Source organism: Eptatretus burgeri, chromosome 12 (genome assembly GCF_056783735.1).
Source record: "Eptatretus burgeri isolate ZD-2024b chromosome 12, Ebu_testis_v1, whole genome shotgun sequence".
Lineage (NCBI taxonomy): Eukaryota > Metazoa > Chordata > Myxini > Myxiniformes > Myxinidae > Eptatretus > Eptatretus burgeri.
The window spans coordinates 27,773,024-27,799,514 of record NC_140972.1 but is presented as its reverse complement, the minus strand read 5'-3'; the positions used below and the strand labels follow the sequence as shown (position 1 = coordinate 27,799,514).

The 26,491-nt window shown below is 46.8% G+C and overlaps 2 protein-coding genes across 6 annotated transcripts in view; both read left to right on the top strand.

Moving 5' to 3' along the window:
* Positions 1 to 18,643, top strand: part of RMND1 (required for meiotic nuclear division 1 homolog) — a 68,126-nt gene extending 49,483 nt beyond the window's left edge. For 2 of the 5 annotated variants that reach the window (XM_085849948.1, XM_085849947.1), the window contains exons 9-12: positions 4,808 to 4,884; positions 6,525 to 6,645; positions 11,487 to 11,603; positions 18,018 to 18,643. In XM_085849948.1, the coding sequence (XP_085706074.1) occupies positions 4,808 to 4,884; positions 6,525 to 6,645; positions 11,487 to 11,603; positions 18,018 to 18,050 (348 nt within the window). In that variant the 3' untranslated portion in view covers positions 18,051 to 18,643. Of the gene's footprint in view, positions 1 to 4,807; positions 4,885 to 6,524; positions 6,646 to 11,428; positions 11,604 to 11,807; positions 11,853 to 18,017 lie in introns of those variants that run through there. The other 3 variants (XM_085849946.1, XR_015050282.1, XM_085849949.1) reach the window with 3 other exon arrangements.
* Positions 18,644 to 22,166: 3,523 nt separating this feature from the next.
* The window catches only part of LOC147015311 (inactive tyrosine-protein kinase PEAK1-like), a 30,937-nt gene continuing 26,612 nt past the window's right edge, over positions 22,167 to 26,491 (top strand). Inside the window, exon 1 of the mRNA XM_085849940.1 lies at positions 22,167 to 22,241. The gene's annotated coding sequence lies outside the window, so the exon portion shown is untranslated. The remainder of the gene's footprint in view (positions 22,242 to 26,491) is intronic.

Here is a 26,491-nt window from a genome sequence, read left to right as displayed (position 1 = left end):
GCTTGTGACATGAATGTAAGTGAATGTGAGAATCTATGATTTTTAATTGGGCTATTTAACGAAGGAGTTAAATTTTTATTTCATCTTTGAAGAAGTGATAACCCACGAGTACGAACATCGCACCAACACCTTCACTGCAAATGTTTGGCCTGGGAGAGAGAGTTTATTCTCGGTAAAGTGAGTTGAAATACAAATAAATTATTTCACATAAGTAGCGTGTTGATAAAGTGTCAGAGATACCAGACGTTCCATTGTTTCACTGTTGTAACACCTGTAACGACCAGAGCTGTGGGTTTGAAGTGGTGGGTTTCTGTGAAAAGTGAATTGAAATAATTTAATTATTTTCAACTTTTTTTTTGCTGATATGCATGCTTAGAATTCACCATTTCCTGGGATGGGTGGGGGTTTCCCTCCTGTCTGAGGTCTTGTCAATCTTCTTCGTTACAAAACTTCAGTAAAGCAAGATTTTAGGCAAAGGCTTGATGAGAATTGGTTGTAATAGATTGGGCATCCATGCTTTTTCAACGAAGATAGTTTACGTGCTAATGCTTGCTTGCGGATGTCAAAAATCCCATGGTATTACTAAAAATAAGGAGGGCTGCTATCCTGGCTAAATAAAGAATGCCCGTTTGTGATCATACCCTGGAGGAAAAGATGAAAAAGAGAGAATGGCTTTGTGAGGGAGACAGGTAATAAAGGAAGAGTAAGTAGATAGCCCTTGTAGTATCACACAGAGTATAAATGTGTTTTTATTTATTTGGGCATGCTACCTGTCATGGGTGGCACAAAATCTCTCTTTCATTTGCTGCATCATCCAATTGATAAATAATTAGATTTGTTTTTTTAATGTATGAGGGTTGTTCACACATGAATCTCATATTTCTTACAGGAGCCACTGCAGTTTGAATAATTCAGTTTACAACCAAAATGTTTGATTATGGGCGCAAGTGAAATAAATTGATTAAAAACAAACGTATGAACGTCGTCACGAACACCCTGGCCGAACCCTTCCGGACTTGAACTTGGTGACACCGGTTTTCACGCTCCATGAGATTACCTGAGTGTGGAGGCTTCATTTTAAACTGGAGCGTGCCACATGGAAGCTCGGGTGAACGTTGTAAATCTCAATTTGGTTGCATCTCCCGAGAAGGTAACTCGCATGTGCCCGCTGGTAATTTACTCGCGCAAGACAAAGCGTTCAATCCCAGCAATCACCAGCGTAGAAGGTATCGAACGTAAGATTTAATCAAATGTATTGAACGGAGAGAGTGGGGGTGAGGGGGGCTTGTGGGAGTAGGGGAAGCTCGTAATGAATGTTAAGAAGAAGCCATCACGTTCGGAAAATAAATCACGTTTGTAAACTTAAACATCTCAGTCTCGTCTAACATCTCGGTGAACTGGATGCCTGGTGTTGGCTTAATGTTTAGGGTGGTGGACTTTGGACCTGAGGGTCCTGAGTTCAAATCCCGCTGAGCTGTTCAATTAATACCAGGTGGGGTTAACTCGGCCTGTCATCCTGCCGAGGTCGGTGAAATGAGTGCCAGCATGCTGGTATCCTGTGTCCGAGTGGTGACCTGTCCAGGATTGTGCCCAATAGCCAAGGAGACTGCTTCGGCCTAAGTCACATTTGGCACGGCGGCCGTAGTGTCTATAAAATCTACGGCCACTAGCAATTATAGGGCGGCCGCAGTATTTCCACGGTCACACAATGTAGCAGTCACATATGTTTTTATTTTTCGGGGAGCCACACGGGGTATTTAGAAATTGTGGAGACCAAAAACGTGGGGGTGCCGTACGGTCTTTGATTTGATGTCGCACGGTGACCTTAGGGCGTCCCTGCGGCGGCCATAGAATTTTCAAGGTAGCCTCAAGGTGCCCGCAAGGCGACCGCAAGGGGGACCCGAAGGCGAACGTGTGGCCAGACGGACGGTAACGAGTGGGTATATATACCAGTTCCTTTTTATACTGAAATACAAATATAAGTTAGGAATATACCAGTATATATAACTGAATATACTATAACTATAATATATAACTGAATATACCAGTTCGGAGTACTATGATGCCCCCAGAATCCAAACGCCCCATTGTTTGAACAAATTGGAATCTGAACAATTTATTCGAGAAAATTTTGCCCTAAAAACAACGTGGCGTTCATGTTTGTTCACGCATCTCCCCCGCCTGATCGACCCGCACCTTCGCGTTTTGTTCATTCAGTTAGTCGGTGGAAGTCCTCGTGAAAGCATCTCTTGTGTGTCGATCGCTCCTTTACCTCGTGTTTTCACCTTGATTTGTTTTTTGTTTTTTTTACTCATCTTGTGTTTTAATTAATAACAAAAAAGCAATCCGATCACGTGGTGTGACGGACTGTCGGGCAAGGATTTAATTTAACAGAAAAACCGGTTGTAATTTAGAATATCCATGATTACCTCAGCCCGATGCGTTTGATGAAAGTGATTGTGGTTCTGGGGGCATCATGTTTGGTGAGCTGCCCTGGGGGCAGCGCTCTCGCAGAGTGCGCGAGCAATCGGAACCCAGGCCGGAGCACGAGCCTGTGTGGACCTTTGGATGTGGTGATTGTACCAGTTTACATACAATACACCGCCACCGAAGGTCATTTACTCATCTTATTTTACCTTAAACATGGGGAATTTCAGTCAAAAGTGGGTTTTCTTGGGGGTCCAGGAACGGATTTATTCACTTTCCATTATTTCTTATTGGGAAAATAGTTTTGGAATCCGAACTTTTTGCAATCCGAACAGCCTCCTGGAACGAATGAAATTGGTATTTTGGGGGCACCAATGTATAGACAAACACCTATACTCCGATCTCTAGCGGTAGCGCACGGTCGACGCAGACTGCCACGGAGGCCGTACGTAGGACGCACGGCGGGCGTACGGGAACCGTGCGTCGACCTTGCGTTGCCCGCAGGTAGTCACACAGACCGCAAGGCCACCGTACGTTGAACACAGGGACGCCTTAGGACTACCCTACGGCGACCGTGGAAATAGTGCGGACACCGTAATTTTTTGGGGGTTGGCAAAATTCATTTTTCATTGATAAGAGCCTATGGCAGCCGCAAGTATAACGCAAGCCCACCGTACGCCCTATGTATGGTCGACGTGGAACACATCTACGTCACAGCTTGGCTTGTCAAATTGCTACGGCCAACGAAGAAATGAAAAAAGTTATAACTCCGCGCTATAATTCCACGGCGACCCCTATGGCCTGTAAAAGATAGCCATACAGCGTAGGGCCACCCTGAGGCCACCTCAGAAACTCTGCGGCCGCCGCACGTTTCTGTCAATTCAGGGGGGGGGGGGTACGGCCGCCGTATCCTAGCCGTAGAGCAAATGTGACTTTGGCCTTAGGCAACACCAATGCTCTGCACAAAGTATGGTCCCAATCTCCTTCAGATTCTTATTGACACACTCACTTGAGAGGTAATCGGACACACAAGAGACAAAGTGTTAGAAGATAGGTGTGGAGTCGGAGGGGGAGCGGGAGTGGGGGAAAGAAATAATTGGGTGGTTCAGTCCTGCTCAAACCAAGCAAAGTATCCTCGCCTAGTTACAATGGGACAAACAGGCGACAGTTTGCAGTTTCCCCACGTATGATTTTTTGTGTGAGGTGGGTCTCCGGCCGGTAGAGGCAAACTCGTCATTGATATTCCCAGGTTCGCTGTACTGGTTCCTTCCCCTGAGGGGGGGGGCTCTAAATAATTACAGCAATGTTCTGGTAAGGGCTTCCTTGGAGAGGCTGCGAGAAACTGCACACAGGCTTCACCCTCTAGATTCCCAGGTCCAACTGCCGTTTCTCCCCCAAAACCCAGTTCAAAACCATCTCTTGCTTTACTTCATCAAGCGCACACATTGATTGCCAAGCTCGAGCACACCGCTGATGTACACACTTTCATCCCGGTGTTTCAAAGGCAGGGTGATTCATCAATGTGTGTGCCGTCCCACGGATGAACATAAAACCTGTATTCCATCTGCCAGCATTTGTTGGTGGACGTTAAAGATCTAATGGTGTCCTTCGCGAAGAGTGGGCAAGCTATCCAAATTCCTACCCTAACCAGCAGAGGGCATTGCATCAGTGTCATGGCAACGCCCTCAGCCGATGATTCTACCCTGCAGCCTTGTGCTACATGCAGATGAAGAAGTGAAAAATACAAATGGATTGAGGGATGTAATACGAGTTCCCTTACAAGGAACTTCAATGGAGGAAGAGGCCACAAGGCCCATGAAGTCTACGCAATGGTTGATAACCTACGGTTGTTTGTCAGACATCTGTGCTCTATCCTTGGTTTGTTTTTTTTTAATGCTGAGCATCGAGCAAAGAAGCAGCACATACCATTTTAAGTTTTTTTTTTTTTTGTATGACCAACTAATTAACCTCTTAACCCTTGAGAGTAAATTTTTGTTTCACATTGTTTTTCAATGTAATTGGTGTGGTGTCTGTGATGCATATCTCAGCCTTGGTTGCTGATAACTCCCTGTACTTTAAAAGCACTTAAGGAGCTGTGAGATTAAATCAGTATGTTTTTATGTCCTCAGTTTAAGGTTTTTTTTTCAAAACTTAATTTTTTAAGGAAGCAAGAATATTTAATGTTTATTCCCCAAAATTGCACATTGTTTGTGTTCCTTAGCTTTTGGCATTAACATGTAATTTTGGCAAACTGTTGTTGCGAGTATTCTCACGTGATACTATCTTTAAGGTTTTTTTATTCTCTTTTTTATTTTCTTCCAAATGTTTGTGTTGCAAGTGTTTGAATTATTACTTAACGGTGCACTTCTACCTTTTGCAGCTTCTGCGGACTGGCGGAAAAGTGAAGTTGACTCGAATTGATGTCCTGCGCAAGATTGGTGAACTTTTTACCTTGAGGTGTTTTGGGTTTGTCCCTCTCTTTCCTTTTCGTGTACAAGTTTTATTTTGTTTTTTGTTTTTCTCTGGAAGGGGGTGAGTTTGGTGTTTATCACTGTGCAAGAAGTCAGTATTGTGTCATTCAAAATTTACACGGTGTGGAAGTGAAATGGTAGTTTCAATGTCCATTACCAAGTGTTCAAGTGAATGCACTGGAATGTGCTTTTAGTGGTTCGGACAGCTTATCTGACTGAACAGTTCACCCACACATGGAAAGCCATTATCTCTTCATTATTTTGCTTCACTATGTCCTTTTTTTTTTGTTATTTACAATTCATATAAGCACCTCTGATCCTTAATATGGAAAATTAATCTCTTCTGCTAAAAAAAAAAAAGTAGTTGCAAATAACAAGTGATAAGTGCCATAAGGAAGCAGCTGGTTCAGCTTTCAAACTGCTTTACAAATGGTGATTTGAAATCCTCTCGCTGATCATTAAATGTGCCTCTTATTAATCAACTAAGTGAGTGTTATGGAATGGTGATGAGCACTTTTCAAGTACGACTCTTCTAGAAGATTTAAAACAGTTTCGCCTCTTTAGTAATTACATGTGGCTTAATTTTATCCTCTATTTGGACTTTTAGATGCTGCATTCAATGATTAGACCATCCCCCACACAGCGGGAAACGGGGTTTTGAAATCACCTTGAACTGTGTGTTTGTCTGTGTGTCTGTCTGGCCCATAACTTTTTCTTTCTTTTTTTTCCATTTGAGCTTTTGTCATGAAATTTTCAACAATGTATTAGTATGAGAATATCTTCTTCTTCTTTCGGCTGTTCCCGTTAGGGGTCGCCACAGCGGATCATCCGTATGATCCGCATAGTGATTTGGCACATGTTTTACGCTGGATGCCCTTCCTGACGCAACTCTGGTCGCCTCTTACGACACAGGGACATGGTACACCTATTTTAACCGGGGTATACACCGGCCCAGTATACTGGTACTCATTTCGCCGACCTCGGAAGGATGACAGGCTGAGTCAACCCCCTGGTATATTAATTCAGTGGCCCAATGGGGCTTGAACTCAGGACCTCTTGGATCCCAAGCCGCTGCCCCAACCACTGCGCCAACACCAGGATATCGTATTAGTATGAGAATATGGAGAGGATAAATTAATAATTTGGTCTAAAGGTCAAAGGTCAAAGTTAGATAAAATCATCAATTTTCATGCAATTCACCCAAAATGTTAGGAATTTGCATATTGAGTCACTGAATTGGTTCACCAATAAAATGCTAGAAGCCAATTGTTTTGAGGTCAAAAGGTCAAGGTTACAAAATCATCAATTGATTGACTTGAAATTTGAGCAGGGTTTGCATATTGGGTTTACTGAAGCCTATTGCTTTTAAGGTGAAAAGGTCAAGGTCACCCAAAATCGTCAATTTTTTTTAAAATATATTTTTTCGCCGTTTGTCACATTTAGCATACGGAAGAAGTCCGAATAAAAAGCGGACACAGACAGTCTGCATTTTCAGATGCTTTCTAGTTATGCTTTTGATTTGCGTTATTGTGTAGTTTAGTTTCGTTTCAATGAAATCTATTTCAATTTTTATATCAGGCTGTTTATTACTTCTTCACCTTGGACCATTTGGTTGCATGTCTCCAGGCACCAAATTAACCTGACTTCCGACCTTTTGATTACTCCTGATTTTTACTGGGATCGTGCAGAGCTTGAAGCTTTGTATGAAAGGACCTGCCGATATCTGTCAATTCCCCGTCGTGTCCAGGTGAGATAATCGATGACGCGTTATTTTACCATGATCGTCGTGAAAAGATTACTTTCAATCATTATTTGGCTATTAATACGATATGCCAGGAAGATAGGAGGGTGTGATCCCTTTGATCATCAAGAAGTACCTAAATTCAGAAATAAACTTGGGTGAAAGTCTTGTAAGATAATTCAAGCCTACCTCGTATGCTGTAAACTCGCACCAACGCAGAAGTCATCTGCAGAATATGATAAACAAACAACTTACTGACAATTTATAAGTGTACCAGTATTGATGCACCACATTCATCAAGTGCAATTGTGATGAAAATTAATCCAATGAATTTTAAGAGAACCTTTGATAAATCTCTGATCATGGTTTTTACCCTTGCAAATGAAGTTTCATTTTAAAAATTCCTCTCCTACCAGCAAAGTTAAACTTGCTTTTCTTGTAAGGCAAGTTCCTTTGGCCTCAGAATTCATAATTACAACCATTTTCCTCATTCATCCAACCTCCAACATCTTTTTTTTATAGTTTTATCTTTTTGCATAGTTGAGGCTCACTGATGAACAAAATGACAGGATGAAGGGGTTATAAATAGGATGGAATGGCTTTGTGGAACATGGGCATTGGACAGACGAGAAGTACCCGCTCGTGACGGGAGTGGCCGGGCAATGATGTTATTATCATTATTCAAATGTAATTCAAAATACCTCGCTGCACTGGAAAACATGGAGACAGGAATACCCAATTGTAAAAATGCAACTGTAAATATTCTTTTTTTTAAAAATCATTTGTTCTTTTTCTCCGTGTGTGGAATCAACTTCCATACCCTCTTCAATCTCAATCTTCCCTCCAGGTTTTCAAGACAGCTGTTCACCGCCATGTCGGATCATCCCCAATCCAAAACCATGATCTTTTCTTTCCTCGTTAGCCTCACCCAAATCCCTCCTAATGTTCCAGTTTTTATCCCCCACCGCGTGGCGGAAGGGGGATATTGTTATCACCCGGGTCGTCCGTCCGGCTGGCTGGCTGGCTGGGCGTCAACATTTATAGCTTTGAGTGCGATAACTCATAAACTGTTCGCCATATCGATTTAAATTTGGGTCACACATGTACCACCTGAAAAGGAAGAACCCTATTGATTTTGGGCGTGGCCGGATCCAAGATGGTCGTCCAGCTCGCTGGCTGGGCGTCAACATTTATAGCTGTGAGTGTGATAACTCATAAACTGTTCACCATATCGATTTGAAATTTGGGTCACACATGTACCACTTGAAAAGGAAGAACCCTATTGATTTTGGGCATGGCCGGTTCCAAGATGGCTGACTGGGCGGTCCGTCCGTCCGGCTGGCTGGCTGGGCATCAACATTTATGGCGTCAACATTTATAGCTTTGAGTGCAATAACTCATAAACTGTTTGCCATATCGATTTGAAATTTGGGTCACACATGTACCACCTGAAAAGGAAGAACCCTATTGATTTTGGGCGTGGCCGGATCCAAGATGGCCGACTGGGGCGGCCATCTAGAAAAATATGTTTTTTGTAATAAATGGAAAACCGCTTATCTGATTTCAATTATTTTTGGTTACTACGTTCCTCACCCCAGGGGAACTTTTTCGAGATGATGACCAAATGGTGTCTTGTTTCCAATTCACCTCCCTCATTATCTGGAATATGTATGACCTTTTTCAATGGCGGGGGATTCCCCATCTCTGATGGTATATTTCCTCCTTGGAGTCCTTCTCCATGCATGCATGTTTTATGTCCTGATCCATTCAGTGTGCTTGTGCTAGCTCCTCCACGAGCCTCGACTATGTATTCAAAAAAAAATAAGAAAAGGGTGGGGACTTGTAATACCCTCTCCCACCTGGACCGGCATTACACTATACACATTTATATCGAGAATTTGCATCTCCCCCCCCCTCTCAAACCCCCTCCCCCGCCCCTCCAGACCACGAGTGCCAAAGATAAAAACAATCCTACACACTAATTGAGGTCATGTTGATATCTTATGCAGCAAGTCTGGATGTAATCAGCCCAGAACTGTAAGAGAAGTAGCATGACAAACACCCACACACAAACACCGGTTCCTGAATTATAGTAAGGATGCTCAAATAATCCTGATATAATTTGAGAAGAGTGTGTGTATTGCTGTTGCTTTTGCTGGCTGCTATGTCCACACTCGGGTGAATTTCAGGAGATGTAACTGAGACCGACCAGATCTCAAAGTCCACGTGTATTTGTCTGTGTTTTTGTTTGTATGTGTGACTGTTTGTGTGTGTGCTTGTATTTGACTGCGATGCACTCCTGAACCTCTGGGCGGAATAAGTTGAAAACCGGTGGTTGTAAACAGCTTTCTACATATATAGCGATGCATATCCTTTGTATCACAATTAAATTACTAATACACACAATATGGGAAATAACTATTGCTATAATATGCAAAGTTATCCCCAAGAAGCCATTCCCACAACAGTGTTGTTCAGCTTGAATGGTTACTGATTATGAAGTTCATTTTAAACTTTTGAAGGGTAACATTGAGATGGCATGTGGTTGAGCATAATGGTCACAGAACCCAGTTCCCACCATGTGGTGTATTAGGTGATGATAACCATTTCCCACCACGTACATTCAGAACTATATAATAACCATGAACCTATATCATAAGTGTCAATGAACAATCAAGAATGTAGTCAATTATGATCCTCTTACTTATTACAGGCAAATCATTTATTGGATGCATAACGTATAGATAGGAAACATAGTGCCAATTATTTCACTATCGTACATTATGAATTGGTGTAATGCTGACCTGACCTCTGAGCACCTTCAATTTCTGTGATATTGAGCTGTTACAGACAGTTAGTCCCACACAGTAAGACCCTGACATTCGCGGGTGATACGTTCCTGAAAAATGTCGTGAATGTCGAATCCGTCCGTGAATGTCAGAGCGTTGATTCAATGGGAAAAAAGGGATATACTGTCGTTGTTTTTTTTATTATTTTTTTTTTTTTGCATGGTCTAGGTATTTTTGCATGGAAGAGCTATGACGCAACATTAGAAAGGGAACAGCAGGAGAAAGTGGAAATACCAACAGCAGGGTGGAGGGAGAAAGTAGATGGGAGGATATGTGGTATGATCCTTTTGGAGACAGAGACAGAGACAGAGACATATTCCAATTGTTTGACCAGTTTGTGATTTTTGTCAAGGTCTGAAGAGAGAGAAGAGGCTGCTACGTGTTTGTCTGAAGGGTGATGGATGTCACGGTGGAGGGTAGAGTCATCAGCAAAGAGATGAAGAGGATTTTCCAGTCGGAGAGATCATTGATGAAGATTAGGAATAGCATGGGGGCATTGAGCACTGCTTTAGAGTATTCTATACTAGCCTTGACAGGGAGAGGAGAAGAAAAAGTTCCGTTGAGAGCCACACTTTGGCTACGAGAGTAGAGGAAGTCAGTAATCCAAGTGTGGTGTTGGCCTTGGATGCCATAGGCAGAGAGTCTGGAGAGCAAGACAGGGTGCCAGACTGGCATCCTGGTAAAACCCAAAGACTGAAATGCTGAAGAATGTACCCCGATGATTATACCTTTTTGGTTGTCAAGCAGAAATGGATGGTAATATTTAACCCTTGAGTGCCTTAGCTCTTTCATTTTCTTTTATCATAATGCAGCAAATATACTCCCTGGTTTAATTTTTTTTATACAAGGTTGAGACCCTTGGAAGAACGAGAACACAGAACAGAACAGAACACCTACAACACACTGGTGAATGGGGAAACACACTAACAACATGGTAAAGTTACACAACAGAGGGGCACTTGGATAAATAATGAGAGGAAGGGGAGGGGGAGGAAGATGGAGGCGGTGAACTTGCAGGATACAAGCTCAAACAGCAAGAAGTGGCTGAATGCAGGAATGGGTAAACCGGGGATGAAACAGCAATGGAATAAAAAAAAAAACCCGGAAAGGTGGGTGGAGGGAGAGGAGGGAAAACTAACCTGGAAAAGAAGGGGTAGGTTTGGTGAGAGTAAATGAGGGTAGAAAAGATCATGAATATAGATGGGGGGGGTAGTGACCAGAGGAGGGGTGAATAGCCATTTTGAAGCCTTGGGTGTGGGGAGTGAGACATTGAACAGACCGAGGAAGTTGATTCCACAGGAGAGAGAAATGAGTGGAGGTTATTTTGAGAGTTTCACTCGAAATGAGCTTCTGGCAAAATGTGTGCACCCTGGAGACACCAGATGGTCCTTTCAGAGAGACAGAAACAGAGTGAGAGTGTGTGATTTGCCAGGATTGAAAGACACATTAAAGTGTTGGACCAGCTCCTAATTACATGAAGGGCCAATATTTACCGTTGGGAGAGCAGCAGGGCGGATTGACCGGGTCGGAAATGAAATTGATCGTATGAGATCTGCCCATTGGCGAAAAGTAAGGATTTGTTGTCATCTGCGATGATGGATTCCATGAGTTTGCTTATCATTGGAAGTAAGCCAAATGGACATGTAATTAAGATGATCTGATTTTGCACCCTTTTTTGCATAAAAAGTTGTTTGGTGTTTTTAAAATCATCTCTCTTGCTTATGCAGTCGCTCTTCACTCTTCCACGAGCCTAGATTTTATGTACAATTTTTTTTTTCTTCTAAAAACAGCACCACGGCTTGCGCATGCAAGCATGGAAACGGCCGGATGATGATGATGATGATGATGATGATGATGATGATGATATGCCATGTCATGGATTTTGTCGCACATTCATGCCTTTCTCCACTCTCAGATTTCCAACACTCTTTAACCAACAGGTCATTGTGACACAAGCAAAAGATGACTTGTGGTTCTTTGACTTTATCCATATGTAAGGTGATGAACCAGAAGCTGGCACAATGCAGCGACTTGGCTCAGCTGATGAACACACACCTCGGGGAGAAGCATGCACTGCGCTTGGAAGCTATGATCGTTGTACTTATCTCTATCGAGGTGAGCCTAATGTAACCCTGACCATAGGTCAAATTTTTTTTTATGATGATGAATAACGATGAGAAAACTTTTCATTTTAATCACGTGTATGTGGAAATGCATAAATAATGTTCGACAATGACAGCAATAATGGTATTGTTGGGTGGTCGCTGGACGACTACTATTCTCAGGTTTTATGTCTGTTTGTTTGTATGTGATGGACAGCTCTGGAGGCCAGAGTCGTCGACCGATTTTGATGAAACTTGACAAGTAGGTTCATACCAAGATCTAGTTGTATGCTTTTGAGCACCGTTGCTATGGACGCCACCGTTGCCTAGCAACGGGACATTGAAATTTTTGAAAAAAATCCGAAAAATATTTTTTAATTTTTTTTTTTCGAAAATCAAAAATCGGCTTCCGCGCTTTTATGTGCACTATAATCAACCTCTTTGTCAAAAAATTTCAGTCCGATCCGTCAAAAACTGTATGACTAGTATGCAATTATATAGCGACCACCCATCTTGCCTACCAGCTTGTTCCTATGATTGTAGAGCGTAGGTGGGTTTGTCGAACTTGTTTGATTCCCAGCCCACTTGTAAACTGTGAGATTGGTTCTTCGCAGGCAGGACGTTGCATCACAATGGGCCATCCCTCAGGTGGACGTTGTGTGTCCCGTCCCTTCTGCCTGCATTAGTTTGTAGGTGTTAAATATCCCATGGTGTCCTTTTATGAAGAGTAGCCTACTTATAGCTGGCACTGTGGCTGAATTCTAAATTCCTGTCACCTCACCTTCATCCAAACGTTAGGACTGGCTCGCCATTGATAAGTGCCCAAACAAATTCACTGTCAGAGCCTATAGAACGCGTAGGTGAGAATAATTTAGGTCATTGAAGAAGTAGTCGAAACAGAATGATATCTATGTGATATTAACCTGAAAGATGGAAATCATTATAATATTTGTTTTTGTGCAGTTGTTAGGATGGCCGAGAAGTAAGCACACTCACCTATGAGATGTCTAGTCTGGGTTTGAATCTCGGGCCAGCTATAAACTATCATCCTGGTGTTTCACAGGAAGGGTGATTCATCAATATGTGTGCCGACCCTCAGATGGACGTTAAACTTGGAGTCCCGTGTGCCAGCATTAGTTGGTGGGCATTAAAGATCCCATGATATCCTTTGTGAAGAGTAGGAAAGCCAGCACCCTGGCCAAAATACAAATTCCTGCCTTGACTTCTTGTGTTGGAGTGGAGACCTGTCCAGGTCTGTGGAGAGTGGAGAATTTATAACCCTTACCAATAAACTGGTTCGGCAGAACTGATGCTCTGAATAGAGCGTGATCCATGATGATGATTATCATCATCATGTCTGTGTGCAGGGAATCGTTATGTTGGAATAAATATCTTCCTCTGACATGGTAATATTGTCAGCTTAGATGATAGTGTTGAATTTTGAATGGAAAAACGTTCAGCATACTGAACAAAAGACCACCTTGGAAGTTGTAATCCCAAACTACAACACATATCGGCTAAATTTCTGCCAATTTTTGGATATTCTTCTTCTTTGTCTTTTTCTTCTTCTTCTTTCCCATTCAGCTGGGTAGCATCATTGGCTGAGGGCACGGCTGTGCTGCTGATGCAACTCCCCCTTGTAGATTAAGGCAGGAATTTGGAATTTGTTCAGGGTGCCGGCGATAGCTCGCTTACTCTTCGCAGAGGACACCATGGGATCTTTAACGTCCACCAACTAATGCTGGCAAAATGGATGTCACCATCCAAGAGACGGCACAAACATTGAAGCCTCGCCTTGCCTGCGAGACATCAGGATGACAGTTTGTCGTGGAGCCGAGATTCTAACCCAGACTAGACGGCTCAGTCAAGTGTGCATACTTCTCGGCTATCCTGCCAGCCCAATTTGTGGATATCAGCTTCTCATAGCCCAAAATGGTAGATTATAAAATGAATAATTTGCTGTTTTCTTCCTTGCAGACATCATGATAGTAGCAGTCAAATTCATTATCAGTTTCTCGATTGGGAATTTGCTCCTGAGACTTATTTTTATCCTGCGCATGCAAATAAAAAGCTGAGTTAAGCAATTGGTTCTCTTCTCTGTCTGTGTGTCTGCAAATGTCATTTTATGATCGAGGAACAACATGACTTTAATCGAGTGTTATATTTTGAACACGAATCGGATCATGAATCGGAAAACGAACCTGCCGTTTATCAGTACTTTGGCTCTGAATTCTTCCCAACCGCACATGCGCAGAGAGGAGTGAGATAACTCTGTCTGTCCGTGTGCCTGGCAGTCAAACTAAATTGAAAATCATTCCAAACAGGAAACTTACTGTTTTTAAGGATGTCGTAAAGGACACAAACAACAGGCACGACAAACTAATGTAACTTGCTAGATCGGGTGGTGTATAAAACATTGCATCTCTCGAGGTAAACTTCCTGAATTTTCTATCCTCTGACCTTCAAAATCTTTATTTTATTTTAATTTAATTATACTGGTATACTTGAACACTGTGGAACACAAATTGCCTTTTTACGCTTTCAAAACCGTTTAGTTTAGCAGGACTTGGACATGTTAAATAAGGTGGTGTGTATGACATCATGAACAGTGCTAAACCTCTACAATTTGTTTTTTCTTTTAAATATGACCTTTAAATTCATTATATTATTTCGATTGAATTATTCACTTAACACCTTACCCCACACAGTGTTTCTATGAACTCTCTTGTTCTAGTTTTTATTGGAGAAATAACTTTTGTGGCATTTGCCGACAAAAAAAACTTGCAATCATCAAATTTTCTTGCACTACTACTACTACTACAACTTAAATGGCCCAGTGATTCCCACCTTCTTGTGGGGTCTAAAAGGCAAAGAATGATTTTGTCCCAAGTCCTTCACGAACTGGTTGACTAGGCCGAGCTTTTGACTGAAGGTGGCGGGAATTTTAATTCTTATTTTTGAGTGTGCCAGTGATAACTCAACTACTTCTTGTGATTGACATCGTGGGATTTTTAACTTCCATAAATCCTGAATAGGATTGCTGAGAAAGTAGATTGGTGGGGAGAGGCGTGGGGCGGTTGCCAGACGGTCCTTTCAGAGAGAGAGATATAGATATCGATATAGATTTGATTTGTCAGGATTGAAATATGTATTCTAAGTGTTTGACCATCTTGTGGTTTTGTCAGGGTCTGAAGAGAGGGAAAAGGCTGCAGCCTGCCTCTCTGAAAGATGAGGGATATCTCTGGTAGAGGGTGGACTCAGCAAAATAAAGGAGATTTTCCAGAGTCAGATAGATCATTGTGAATATATAGAATAGGACTGGGCCCAGAACACTTCCCTGACAAAGAGACGAAATGAAAGGATTCCGTTGAGAGCCACATGTTGGCTACGAGAGAAGAGAAAGTTAGTAAGCCATGTGTGTAGTTGGCCTTGCATGCCATAGGCAGACAGTTTGGATAGCAAGACGGATGACAAACTATATCGAAAGCAAAAGGTGCAAAAACAGATCCCTGCAACTCCAGACCAATCAGCCTTCTCCCAACCATCAGCAAGGTTATGGAATCCATCATCGCTTCAGACATGAAATCCTTCCTCTTCTCCAATGGCTTGATTTCCGATCATCAATTTGGTTTCAGACCAGGTCACTCTACCCTGGATATGCTGCTTCTGCTCTCCTAACAATGGATGGAGGTCCTCAATGCCAGACAGGAAATCCGAGCCGTATCCCTGGACATATCACGTGCTTTTGACACAGTCTGGCACCCTGCCCTGCTCACCAAACTCTCTTCCCATGGTATCCAAGGCCATCTCCACTCATGGCTCGCAGACTTCCTCTCCTGTCGCAGTCAACGTGGAGTTCGCCCTAAATGGAGTTCTTTCATCCCCTCTTCCTGTCCAGGCTGGAGTTCCTCAAGGTAGCGTTCTGGGCCCTCTTATTTTTCTGGTTTTGATCAATGATCTCTCCGACTCTCTGGAAAATCCTCGATATCTCTGCTGATGACTCCAGCCTCGGCCGTACCATCGGTCATCCCTCAGACTGGAAAGCAGCAGCTTCTTCGCTCACTACAGATCTGGATAAAATCACAAACTGGTCCAACACTTGGAACATGTCTTTCAATCTGGACAAATCTCGCACTCTCACTATGTCTCTTCGAAAGGACCGTTTAGAAAACCCACCCATCCACTTTCTCAACAATCCTCTGGAAGAAGTCCTTTCTTTCAAGCTTCTGGGTCTCACTATCTGCCTTGACCTTTCCTGGGAAAGTCACATTTCAAACCTCGCCTCCAAAGTCAGTCGCCAACTGGAAATCCTCCATCGTGCAAAGTCCTTCCTCGGCCCTCCTGAGCTCCTGACCACTTACAAAGCTTTTGTCCGTAGCCTGATGGAGTACTGCTCTCCCCTCTGGGCTGATGCTCCTGCCTCCCACCTTTCTCGGCTTCACGCTGTAGAAACCAGGGCATTTCGGATCATCAGCATCTCCCGCGATGAGGCTGAGTCTTTGGGCCTCTCACTCAATCACCGCAGGTTGGTCGGTGGTCTTTCTGTCTTCTACCGTCTCCTCTCCAGCCTCCCCCCTGCTCTCTCTGCGATTTGTCCCCACCACATTTCCTCAGGGCGCTCAAGGTCAGCCAACAACCCCCTTCTGGTAAAACTACCAAAATCACGAATCACTGCTCACCTTCACTCTTTCATTCCTCTTTTTTCCCGCCTTTGGAATAAACTCCCTCACTCTATTCAATCCCATTCTTCCCACCAGGCCTGCAAAACAGCTGTTCACCACCACCTCTTATCATCCCCCATCCAAATCCTTGATCTTTTCTACAACCGATAATCCACCCAAGCCCACTTCCTTCAAATTCCCTGCTTTCCTTCCTGAAAGTCCCTGTAATGTCCATCTTCTATTCCCCATGTTCCCCGTCCCATCCCCATCCCTCTCCCTTCCACAGATCTCCTAATGTGTCTGTTCCCCACTGTTTTGTCCCTTCCACTCCCGCCCCTCTTGTCTCATGCCCCCTTGATGTGCGTTGTGTGTTAGCTCTCACACGAGCCTCGACAAGGTATACAAAAAAAAAGCACGAGGTATGTCCAGAGACAGAGACAGAGACAGAGAGCCCTGATCTCATGTTTGACATGGAGGGCCTCCATCCATTGTTGGGTGAGTGTAATCAGCATGTCCAAGGTAGAGTAACCTGGTCTGAATCTGAATTGCTGATCTGAGATGAGGCTGTTGGAGAAAAAGGATTTCATATCAACCGTCAGCCGTTAAATTGTCAGCCAAGCCCCTGTTAACCATTAAATTGATACCAGGTGGGGTTGACAGCCTATTGCAAAATGAGTACCAGTGTCTTGGTAATAGGGGCATTGCCTTAGTGGCATAGCCAGCCAATGACGCTATCAGCAACCTTGTGATGCATATGAAGGAGGAGGAGAGGAAAATGGGAGGGTGAGGATAGGATGGGGGAGAATATGGAGGAGGTTGGCTGGTGGGGGGGGGGAGAATATGGAGGGGGTTGGCCAGTGGGGGAGGTGGGGGAGAATATGGAGGGGGTTGGCTGGTGGGGGGCGGTAGATAGGAGGGGAGGGGAGTGGAGAAGATTGGAGGAGGCGGGAGGAAGTGGGAAGATTGGAGGAGGCGGAAGGAAGGGGGAAGATTGGCGGAGGCGGGATGAAGGGGGATGATTGGCGGGAGAAGGGGGGAGATTGGCGGGGGAAAGGGGGAGATTGGCGGAGGCGGGACGAAGGGGAAGATTGGTGGAAGCGGAACAAAGGAGAAGGTTGGAGGAGGTGGGACGAAGGGGGAAGATTGGAAGAGGTGGGACGAAGGGGGAAGATTGGAGGAGGTGGGATGAAGGGGTAGATTGGAGGAGGCGGGACGAAGGGGAAGATTGGAGGAAGCGGAATAAAGGAGAAGGTTGGAGGTGGGACTAATTTGTCCTTGCAGCGTGGGGGTCATCTGAGAAATGCTGGAGGAATTGTTTCTGACCTCAATAGACCATTATAAAAGAAAAATAAAACCAAATGTCAACCTTCAAGTTATTTTCCTATTCATTCACAAAACCTGATTGCTGAATCTCACATTTTTCTGGGTTTTGACCAGCCTGAAGTTCAACACAAGACATTTCATTTTTAGCCTTGCATTCGAGCAAACAAAGAGTGCACATAAAACTTGCTTCAACGCATGTTTATCAAAACGACGAAGCAACTTAAAGGTTCCAAAGTTTTCTTTTTAAATCATCTTGTCAAAAAATATCACTGACATCATCAACTGGCTGATTACAAAGATGTGACGTTTGGACCAACTTTATCAAAAACCCTTTATTTCCACTTAAGTGATATAATAATGCTATATTGCAGCCTTGTGTACAGCACCATCTACGTGATGGAACAAAATATCATTCTTAACTTGTTTTTCTTTTTGTTTTTCAGCTTGTCTTTGAACTCATCCGAATGTTTTTGTAGAACCACTTGGTGAAGAGAAGTTGGTTTGTAATTGCAAGCCAATGCTTGGAACTCTTCATATGTATATGTTATCGTTTTTAGGGGGTGATCAATGAATCGGTGGCATTATGTATAAGGAGAAAGGTTGAAGGTGATTGTGATTAAGTGTGAAAATCAATATGTTGGTTTTTAATCTCAGGTCACTGACTTGTTGATTTCACACTTGGGTATAAGTAGCAAACAATTGCTCCAGTCCCCCCTCCCCCCAAAATGTTTCAGTTTGAGCGTATTTGTGAAAGCGAGGCAAAGGAATTCATGCCATTTTAAGAATGTTGGGCTTTGTGACGGATTTTTTTTCTCCATTTGGTTTGTGCGTTCGAACAGCTCGTGAGCAGTTATTATGTGAATTTGTTCGTGCTTCAAATTGGTTTAAATTTATTTAGTGCAGGATACCATGTTTTTGTGTTCTTCGTCGTTCAGGTCTCGTTTTATTTTTAATTTGGTATTCACATCTCAGTATTTGCAACATGATTTTGTGATGCTATCTTTAAATATAATTTCACTTGGATTTGCTAATTTTCTATTAAAGGCCTTTGTTATCTGTGTGGAAGTCACTGATGTCTTATCATCTCATTTTCCAGCTTGTAGTGCATGTTCAAGTTCATAACATGGCTGCTGGGATAGTTTAGAGTTATGTACACTCATCTCAAAGCTGTCTAGCCTGGGTTCAAATCATGACCCAGCTAAAAACTGCCATCCTGGTGTTTCACAGGCAGGGTGATTCGTGTGTGTGTGTGTGTGTGTGTGTGTGTGTGTGTGTGTGTGTGTGTGTGTGTGTGTGTGTGTGTGTGTGTGTGTGTGCGCTGTCCCTTAGATGGATGTTAATCGGGCGTCTCATCTGCCACCATTAGTTGGTGTTGGTGGACGTTAAAATTCCACGATGACCTTCGTGGAGAGTCGGCATGCTATCGCTGGCACCATGATCGAATTCCAAATTCCTCTCCTAATCTATAGTGGCACTGCATCAGCGGCACAGCCATGCCTCCAGATGATGATGCAACCAGAATCCAGAGGCTGCGTACAAAATGCAAGGAAAGGAATGTTGGTAGCATTCTTTAATATTCCTATTCCTGTTTGGTTCCTGAAGAAACACATGTGATTTAAAGTCCACTGCACACTAATTTCTGTTGTTAAATCAATTTAATTATGTCAGGTTTTTCATTATTGTTCGCAAAATAGCAAAGCCGAGATCAAAGATAGATTTTTTTTTGCCAAATGACTGTCAAGTATTTGTGTATAACAGCCTTGATGCAACAGCAGAGTTGTCCAATCAATGAGTTGTGGTTGATAATCGTACTCGTTCATGCACCATTTACCTGGCAGCATATTCCAGCAATGATGTCTGGTGCTGGCTTCATGGTTAGGGTGGTGGGCTTGGTATCCTAGGATCCTGAGTTCAAATCCCCCTTGGCTGTTGAATTAATACCAGTTGGGGTTGACTCTGCTTGTCATCCTTCCGAGGTCGAATAATATGAGGTGGCGGAGTGGCGACCTGATATCCTGTGGCGGAGTGGCGACCCATCCAGGATTGTGCCCAATAGTCAAGGAGACTGCTTAGGCAGTCCCTCTCTACCGCCCCTGTATATCTAATAAATAAAATTGTCATCTGTCTTGGTTAATTTAATTGGTTAATTTGCTGTGCTTTGTTATACAGTTTGTGACGTGATAATAATGGATAAGTGGAATCTCATGCGATCCACTTTATACACCCAAACAGCATGATCCAGATCCAGTGAAACCAAACTCCATTACATTAAAAAAAATAATGTTTACCACAATGTCCTGCTGATCTTTTACTGTTTATGTGGTTCGAACAAGCTTTATAAAATAACTTTGTGCTCAAAAAGGATGCAGCGTGCATTTATCATTTTTAAAGGTTCGGCTGAAAATTTCACTAATTAAACCACGATTAACACAAAATCTTTTGATTGGGAGGGGGGGGAGTGGGTGAGGTGAGGTAAATTTACAGAGGAGGTCTAAGTTATCTCAAGAACTGCAATGCAGTACCTTCATCAGCTGGGCTACGATGGGAGGGCAGCTCAGAGAAAACCTCTTCTTAGACCAGCCAACATTCAAAGGAGAAAGAAGTGGGCCCTTAGACACAAACAAACACTAGTTTGTTGAGCCCTTAGAGTTTTGGCAAATTGTCATTTTTTCAGATGAGTCCCAATTTACTCAATTTTCTGACAGTGGACACGTATGGTCTGGAGACTTTCTAGTCAAGAGTTCTCTTTTAACTGATTGCAGCCAACTGTCAAACATGGTGGTTTTTCAGTGATGGTGTGGGGAACAATCGGGAGCGCTGATCGGTCAGAGCTTGTGGAGTGTGTTGGCAACATCAACTCTACGATACACATTTCTATCCTTAAGAATGGATGTCTCCCTGTCGTCTCCACTGGTCAGATGGTCAAAAACAACACTGTTCATGGAAGATGGAGCACCATGCCACACTGCAAAAAAGACCAAAGAATGGCAGGATGGAAATGGGATCAAGTGACTGCCATGGCCAAGTCAGTCTCCTGACATGAATCCCATTGAACACCTCTGGGCCATATTGGATCGAGCTGTGTGGAAAAAGTCCAGGAAACCAACATCACGGGCAGAATTTACTAACCAGTTTGCGTGAAGCCTGGGCAGAAATCCCACAAGAGAAAATTTCAGAACTCGTTAGTTCTATGCCTGAAAGAGTAAAAGCGTTGAAATCTGCAAATGGCAAGTCTACAAAACACTAGTATATGTATTAAAATGGATCAAATGTTCAATAAATAAATTATTTGAAAATCATGGTGTCTATTTACTTCTGTCGTGTCTGTCCATTCCATTGCGCGCGTGTGTGTGTGTGTGTGTGTGTGTGTGTGTGTGTGTGTGTGTGTGTGTGTGTGTGTGTGTGTGTGTGTGTGTGTGTGTGTGTGTGTGTGTGTGTGTGTGTTTTTTTTTTTTTTCCAGGAAGCGATCGAGTAATATGAATTGTTTAAGATCGTATGTTGAGGTTGTGGTGATTTGTTGTCATCAACACATTTAATTACGATAGTGTTTGCACATGCCATGTTTTAAAAAGATTGCTTTACACAGGTTTATTATAACACCTCCATGTTCAGGCCTCGAGTGAGTATGTTGCTTCTCCACTGCCTGGGCTTTCCCCTGGAGCGATTGAGTAATATGTTCAGGTTGTGGTGATTTGTTGCCATCAACACATTTAATTACGATAGTGTTTGCACATGCCATGTTTTAAAAAGATTGCTTTACACAGGTTTATTATAACACCTCCGTGTTCAGGCCTCGAGTGAGTATGTTGCTTCTCCACTGCCTGGGTTTTCCCCTGGAGCGATTGAGTAATATGTTTTGCGACGATCGTATGTTGAGGTTGTAGAGATTTGTTGTCAACAACACATTTAACTATTTCACTGAATACCTATTTTGGGGGGGGGGATCAACCCCCCCCCCACGGTTTTTTTTTTTAAACAAAAAAAACCCAGTAAACCCTGTTCGACCCCAGGTTTTTTTTTAATGGTGTAAACAAATTTTGGTACATCATGGGTGATGAAGGTTGTGGTCAAGTTTCATCGAAATTGTGTGTAGTTTCGGAGAAGAAAGTAAATACATATTTTGGTGCGCAACCTCCCCTGACACAACTTTAGATCCGATTTGTTTTTTTTTAATGTAGTGAACAAGCGTTGGTACATCACGGGTGATGAAGTTTGAAGTCGAGTTTCGTTGGAATTGTGTGCGTCGTTTCTGAGAAGAATGCAAAGAACTCTTTAGGTTGGGCAACCCTCTTCAAACACCCTCCGTAGACCCCCTCAGACCCCGCTAATTAGCTTATGTGGAATTTACATTCCAGGTATAAGGTATTGTCATCGCGTGTCATCTGTCCGTCCGTCTGTTTCCTTTTTTGACTTCTCCGGCCAAACCACTGGGCTGATGCAGCTGAAATTTTGCAGCAACGTTCCTCTCCTGACTTAACAGGAATTGTAAAGCTCGTTCCGGTCACATGACTTTAAGTAGGTCAAAATGGCCGACTTAGTAAATTTCAAATTGTGTGGTTGTGGTCAAATTTCATTGAAATTGTGTGTGTAGTTTCAGAGAAGAAGATGCAAGTATTTTTTGACGGACGACGTGCCATCCCACAAGCTCCTGAGAACTACATTGTCTGTGAGTTAAATATGCAAATAGTAATGAAAATACAAATTGTAACAATTAAAACGTTCGGTCTTTGTGAACGTACATGTATAAACGACATGACTAGTGGTAAATCCCCTTGGTGTGTCAAGTGGTGGCTCTGGCAGCATCATTTTGATGAATAGTTGACCTGTTCAGTGTTGATTCTCTGTCACAGAAATGTTCACGACTGAATGACCCACAAAGGGTTTAAACCACGAGGTGTCGTGTTGGTTAATGGGGTTTTAAGGACCCCTCCATCCAAAGGGATGATGCAGGGTGACCCAAACATTGGTGAGCTCTTGATTGGTCCAAATGCCATCACTTACTTTCGCAGTCACTTCAACGACCCGCTTTGAACTGGTGGAGCTGGTTCTTGGGTATTTTGGTACAACTTATGAGATGTTGAGTCCTTGACGATGTTCTACAAGCTTGTCAGCTTCATGCACTGCCCTTTGAGTTAAATCATAGGGGAGAAAACAATGGGTGTGTGTGTGTGTGTGTGTGTGTGTGTGTGTGTGTGTGTGTCAGAAAAGGGGTGGTTTTAATGAGTTTTGTTTCAGGGTTTTATTACATCTTGGAGGGGGGGAGGGGGGGCAGCTGTCGAGGGTGAAAAAAGCAGATTGGACAGCCGGTTCATAATTAAGGTCCCCTCTAATAGTAATGCAATGCTCAACCTGTGAATCGCCAAAATGATAGCCGGGTCGGGAATCGAATCCAGATTAGACAGCACTCCCTGTGAACAATCATGTCAACTTGTCGAGGTACTTACTCCTCGACTGCTTTAAAGAAAAAATAAATAATAAATAAATAAAGGGAGATGAAGGCTGATAATTAATTCGTGTATTTTAAGTCCAACAATCAAGAGAAGCCAATAGACACACAGCGAAGTGGGGCGGGGCAGCCACAAAGCGGGGTGGGGCAGACAAGGCGGGGCAGCCAAAAAGCGGGGCGGGGCGGGGTAGCCACAAAGTGGGGTAGGGCAGCCACAAAGTCGGGCGGGGTAGCCACAAAGTGGGGTAGGGCAGCCACAAAGTCGGGTGGGGCAGCCACAAAGTGGGGCGGGGCATCCACAAAGCGGGGCGGGGTAGCCACAAAGTCGGGTGGGACAGCCACAAAGTGGGGCGGGGCATCCACAAAGCGGGGCGGGGCGGGGTAGCCACAAAGTCGGGTGGGACAGCCACAAAGTGGGGCGGGGCATCCACAAAGTGGAGTGGGGCAGACAAAGCGGGGCGGGGCAGACAGTGGGGTGGGACAGCCAAAAAGTGGGGTGGGGCAGGCAGACAGTGGGGTGGGGCAGCCACAGAGCGGGGCAGGGCAGCCAAAAAGTGGGGTGGGGCAGCCACAGAGCAGGGCAGGGCAGTCAAAAAGTGGGGTGGGGCAGCCACAGAGTGGGGCAGGGCAGCCAAAAAGCGGGGTGGGGCAGCCACAAAGCGAGGTGGGGCAGCCACAAAGTGGGGTGGGGCAGCCACAAAGTGGGGTGGGGCAGCCACAAAGTGGGGTGGGGCAGCCACAAAGTGGGGTGGGGCAGCCACAAAGCGGGGCGGGGCAGCCACAAAGTGGGGCGGGGAATCCACAAAGTGGGGCAGCCACAGCACGGGGCGGGGCAGACACAAAGTGGGGCGGGGCAGACACAAAGTGGGGCGGGGCAGACAAAGCTGTGCGGGGCAGACAGTGGGGTGGGGCAGCCACAGAGCGGGGCGGGGCAGCCACAGAGCGGGGCAGGGCAGCCACAGAGCGGGGCGGGGCAGCCACAGAGCGGGGCGGGGCAGCCACAGAGCGGGGCGGGGCAGCCACAAAGCGGGGCGGGGCAGCCACAAAGCGGGGCGGGGTAGCCACAAAGTGGGGCGGGGCAGACAAAGCGGGGCGGGGCAGCCACAAAGCGGGGCGGGGCAGCCACAAAGCGGGGCGGGGCATGCACAAAGTGGGGCGGGGCAGCCGTGGAGCGGGGTGGGGCAGCCAGAAAGTGGGGTGGGACATCCACAGAGCGGGGTGGGACATCCACAGAGCGGGGCGGGGCAGCCACAGAGCGGGGCGGGGCAGCCACAGAGCGGGGCGGGGCAGCCACAGAGCGGGGCGGGGCAGCCACAGAGCGGGGCGGGGCAGACACAGAGCGGGGCGGGGCAGACACAGAGCGGGGCGGGGCAGACACAGAGCGGGGCGGGGCAGACACAGAGCGGGGCGGGGCAGACACAGAGCGGGGCGGGGCAGACACAGAGCGGGGCGGGGCAGACACAAAGCGGGGCGGGGCAAACACAAAGCGGGGCGGGGCAGACACAAAGCGGGGCGGGGCAGACACAAAGCGGGGCGGGCAGACACAAAGCGGGCGGGGCAGACACAAAGCGGGCGGGGCAGACACAGAGCGGGGCGGGGCAGACACAAAGCGGGGCGGGGCAGACACAAAGCGGGGTGGGGCAGACACAAAGCGCGGTGGGGCAGACACAGAGCGGGGTGGGGCCGACACAGAGCGGGGCGGGGCAGACACAGAGCGGGGCGGGGCAGACACAGAGCGGGGCGGGGCAGACACAGAGCGGGGCGGGGCAGACACAGCTGGGCGGGGCAGTCACAGAGCGGGGCGGGGCAGTCACGGAGCGGGGCGGGGCAGACAGAGCGGGGCGGGGCAGACAGAGCGGGGGGGGGCAGACAGAGCTGGGGGGGGGAGACACAGAGCTGGGCGGGGCAGACACAGAGCTGGGCGGGGCAGACACAGAGCTGGGCGGGGCAGACACAGAGCTGGGCGGGGCAGACACAAAGCGGGGCGGGGCAGCCACAAAGCGGGGCGGGGCATGCACAAAGTGGGGCGGGGCAGCCGTGGAGCGGGGTGGGGCAGCCACAAAGCGGGGTGGGGCAGACACAGAGCGGGGCGGGGCAGACACAGAGCGGGGCGGGGCAGACACAGAGCGGGGCGGGGCAGACACAGCTGGGCGGGGCAGACACAGAGCGGGGCGGGGCAGTCACAGAGCGGGGCGGGGCAGTCACAGAGCGGGGCGGGGCAGACAGAGCGGGGCGGGGCAGACAGAGCTGGGCGGGGCAGACAGAGCTGGGCGGGGCAGACAGAGCTGGGCGGGGCAGACTGAGCTGGGCGGGGCAGACTGAGCTGGGCGGGGCAGACACAGAGCTGGGCGGGGCAGACACAAAGCGGGGCGGGGCAGCCACAAAGCGGGGCGGGGCATGCACAAAGCGGGGCGGGGCAGCCGTGGAGCGGGGTGGGGCAGCCACAAAGCGAGGTGGGGCAGCCACAAAGCGGGGTGGGGCAGCCACAAAGTGGGGTGGGGCAGCCACAAAGTGGGGTGGGGCAGCCACAAAGCGGGGCGGGGCAGCCACAAAGTGGGGCGGGGAATCCACAAAGTGGGGCAGCCACAGCACGGGGCGGGGCAGACACAAAGTGGGGCGGGGCAGACACAAAGTGGGGCGGGGCAGACAAAGCTGGGCGGGGCAGACAGTGGGGTGGGGCAGCCACAGAGCGGGGCGGGGCAGCCACAGAGCGGGGCGGGGCAGCCACAGAGCGGGGCGGGGCAGCCACAGAGCGGGGCGGGGCAGCCACAAAGCGGGGCGGGGCAGCCACAAAGCGGGGCGGGGTAGCCACAAAGTGGGGCGGGGCAGACAAAGCGGGGCGGGGCAGCCACAAAGCGGGGCGGGGCAGCCACAAAGCGGGGCGGGGCAAGCACAAAGTGGGGCGGGGCAGCCGTGGAGCGGGGTGGGGCGGGGAGAAAGTGGGGTGGGACAGCCACAGAGCGGGGTGGGACATCCACAGAGCGGGGTGGGACATCCACAGAGCGGGGCGGGGCAGCCACAGAGCGGGCGGGGCAGCCACAGAGCGGGGCGGGGCAGACACAGAGCGGGGCGGGGCAGACACAGAGCGGGGCGGGGCAGACACAGAGCGGGGCGGGGCAGACACAAAGCGGGGCGGGGGAGAGACAAAGCGGGGCGGGGCAGACACAGAGCTGGGCGGGGCAGACACAGAGCGGGGCGGGGCAGTCACAGAGCGGGGCGGGGCAGTCACAGAGCGGGGCGGGGCAGTCACAGAGCGGGGCGGGGCAGACAGAGCTGGGCGGGGCAGACTGAGCTGGGCGGGGCAGACTGAGCTGGGCGGGGCAGACTGAGCTGGGCGGGGCAGACTGAGCTGGGCGGGGCAGACACAGAGCTGGGCGGGGCAGACACAGAGCTGGGCGGGGCAGACACAGAGCTGGGCGGGGCAGACACAGAGCTGGGCGGGGCAGACACAGAGCTGGGCGGGGCAGACA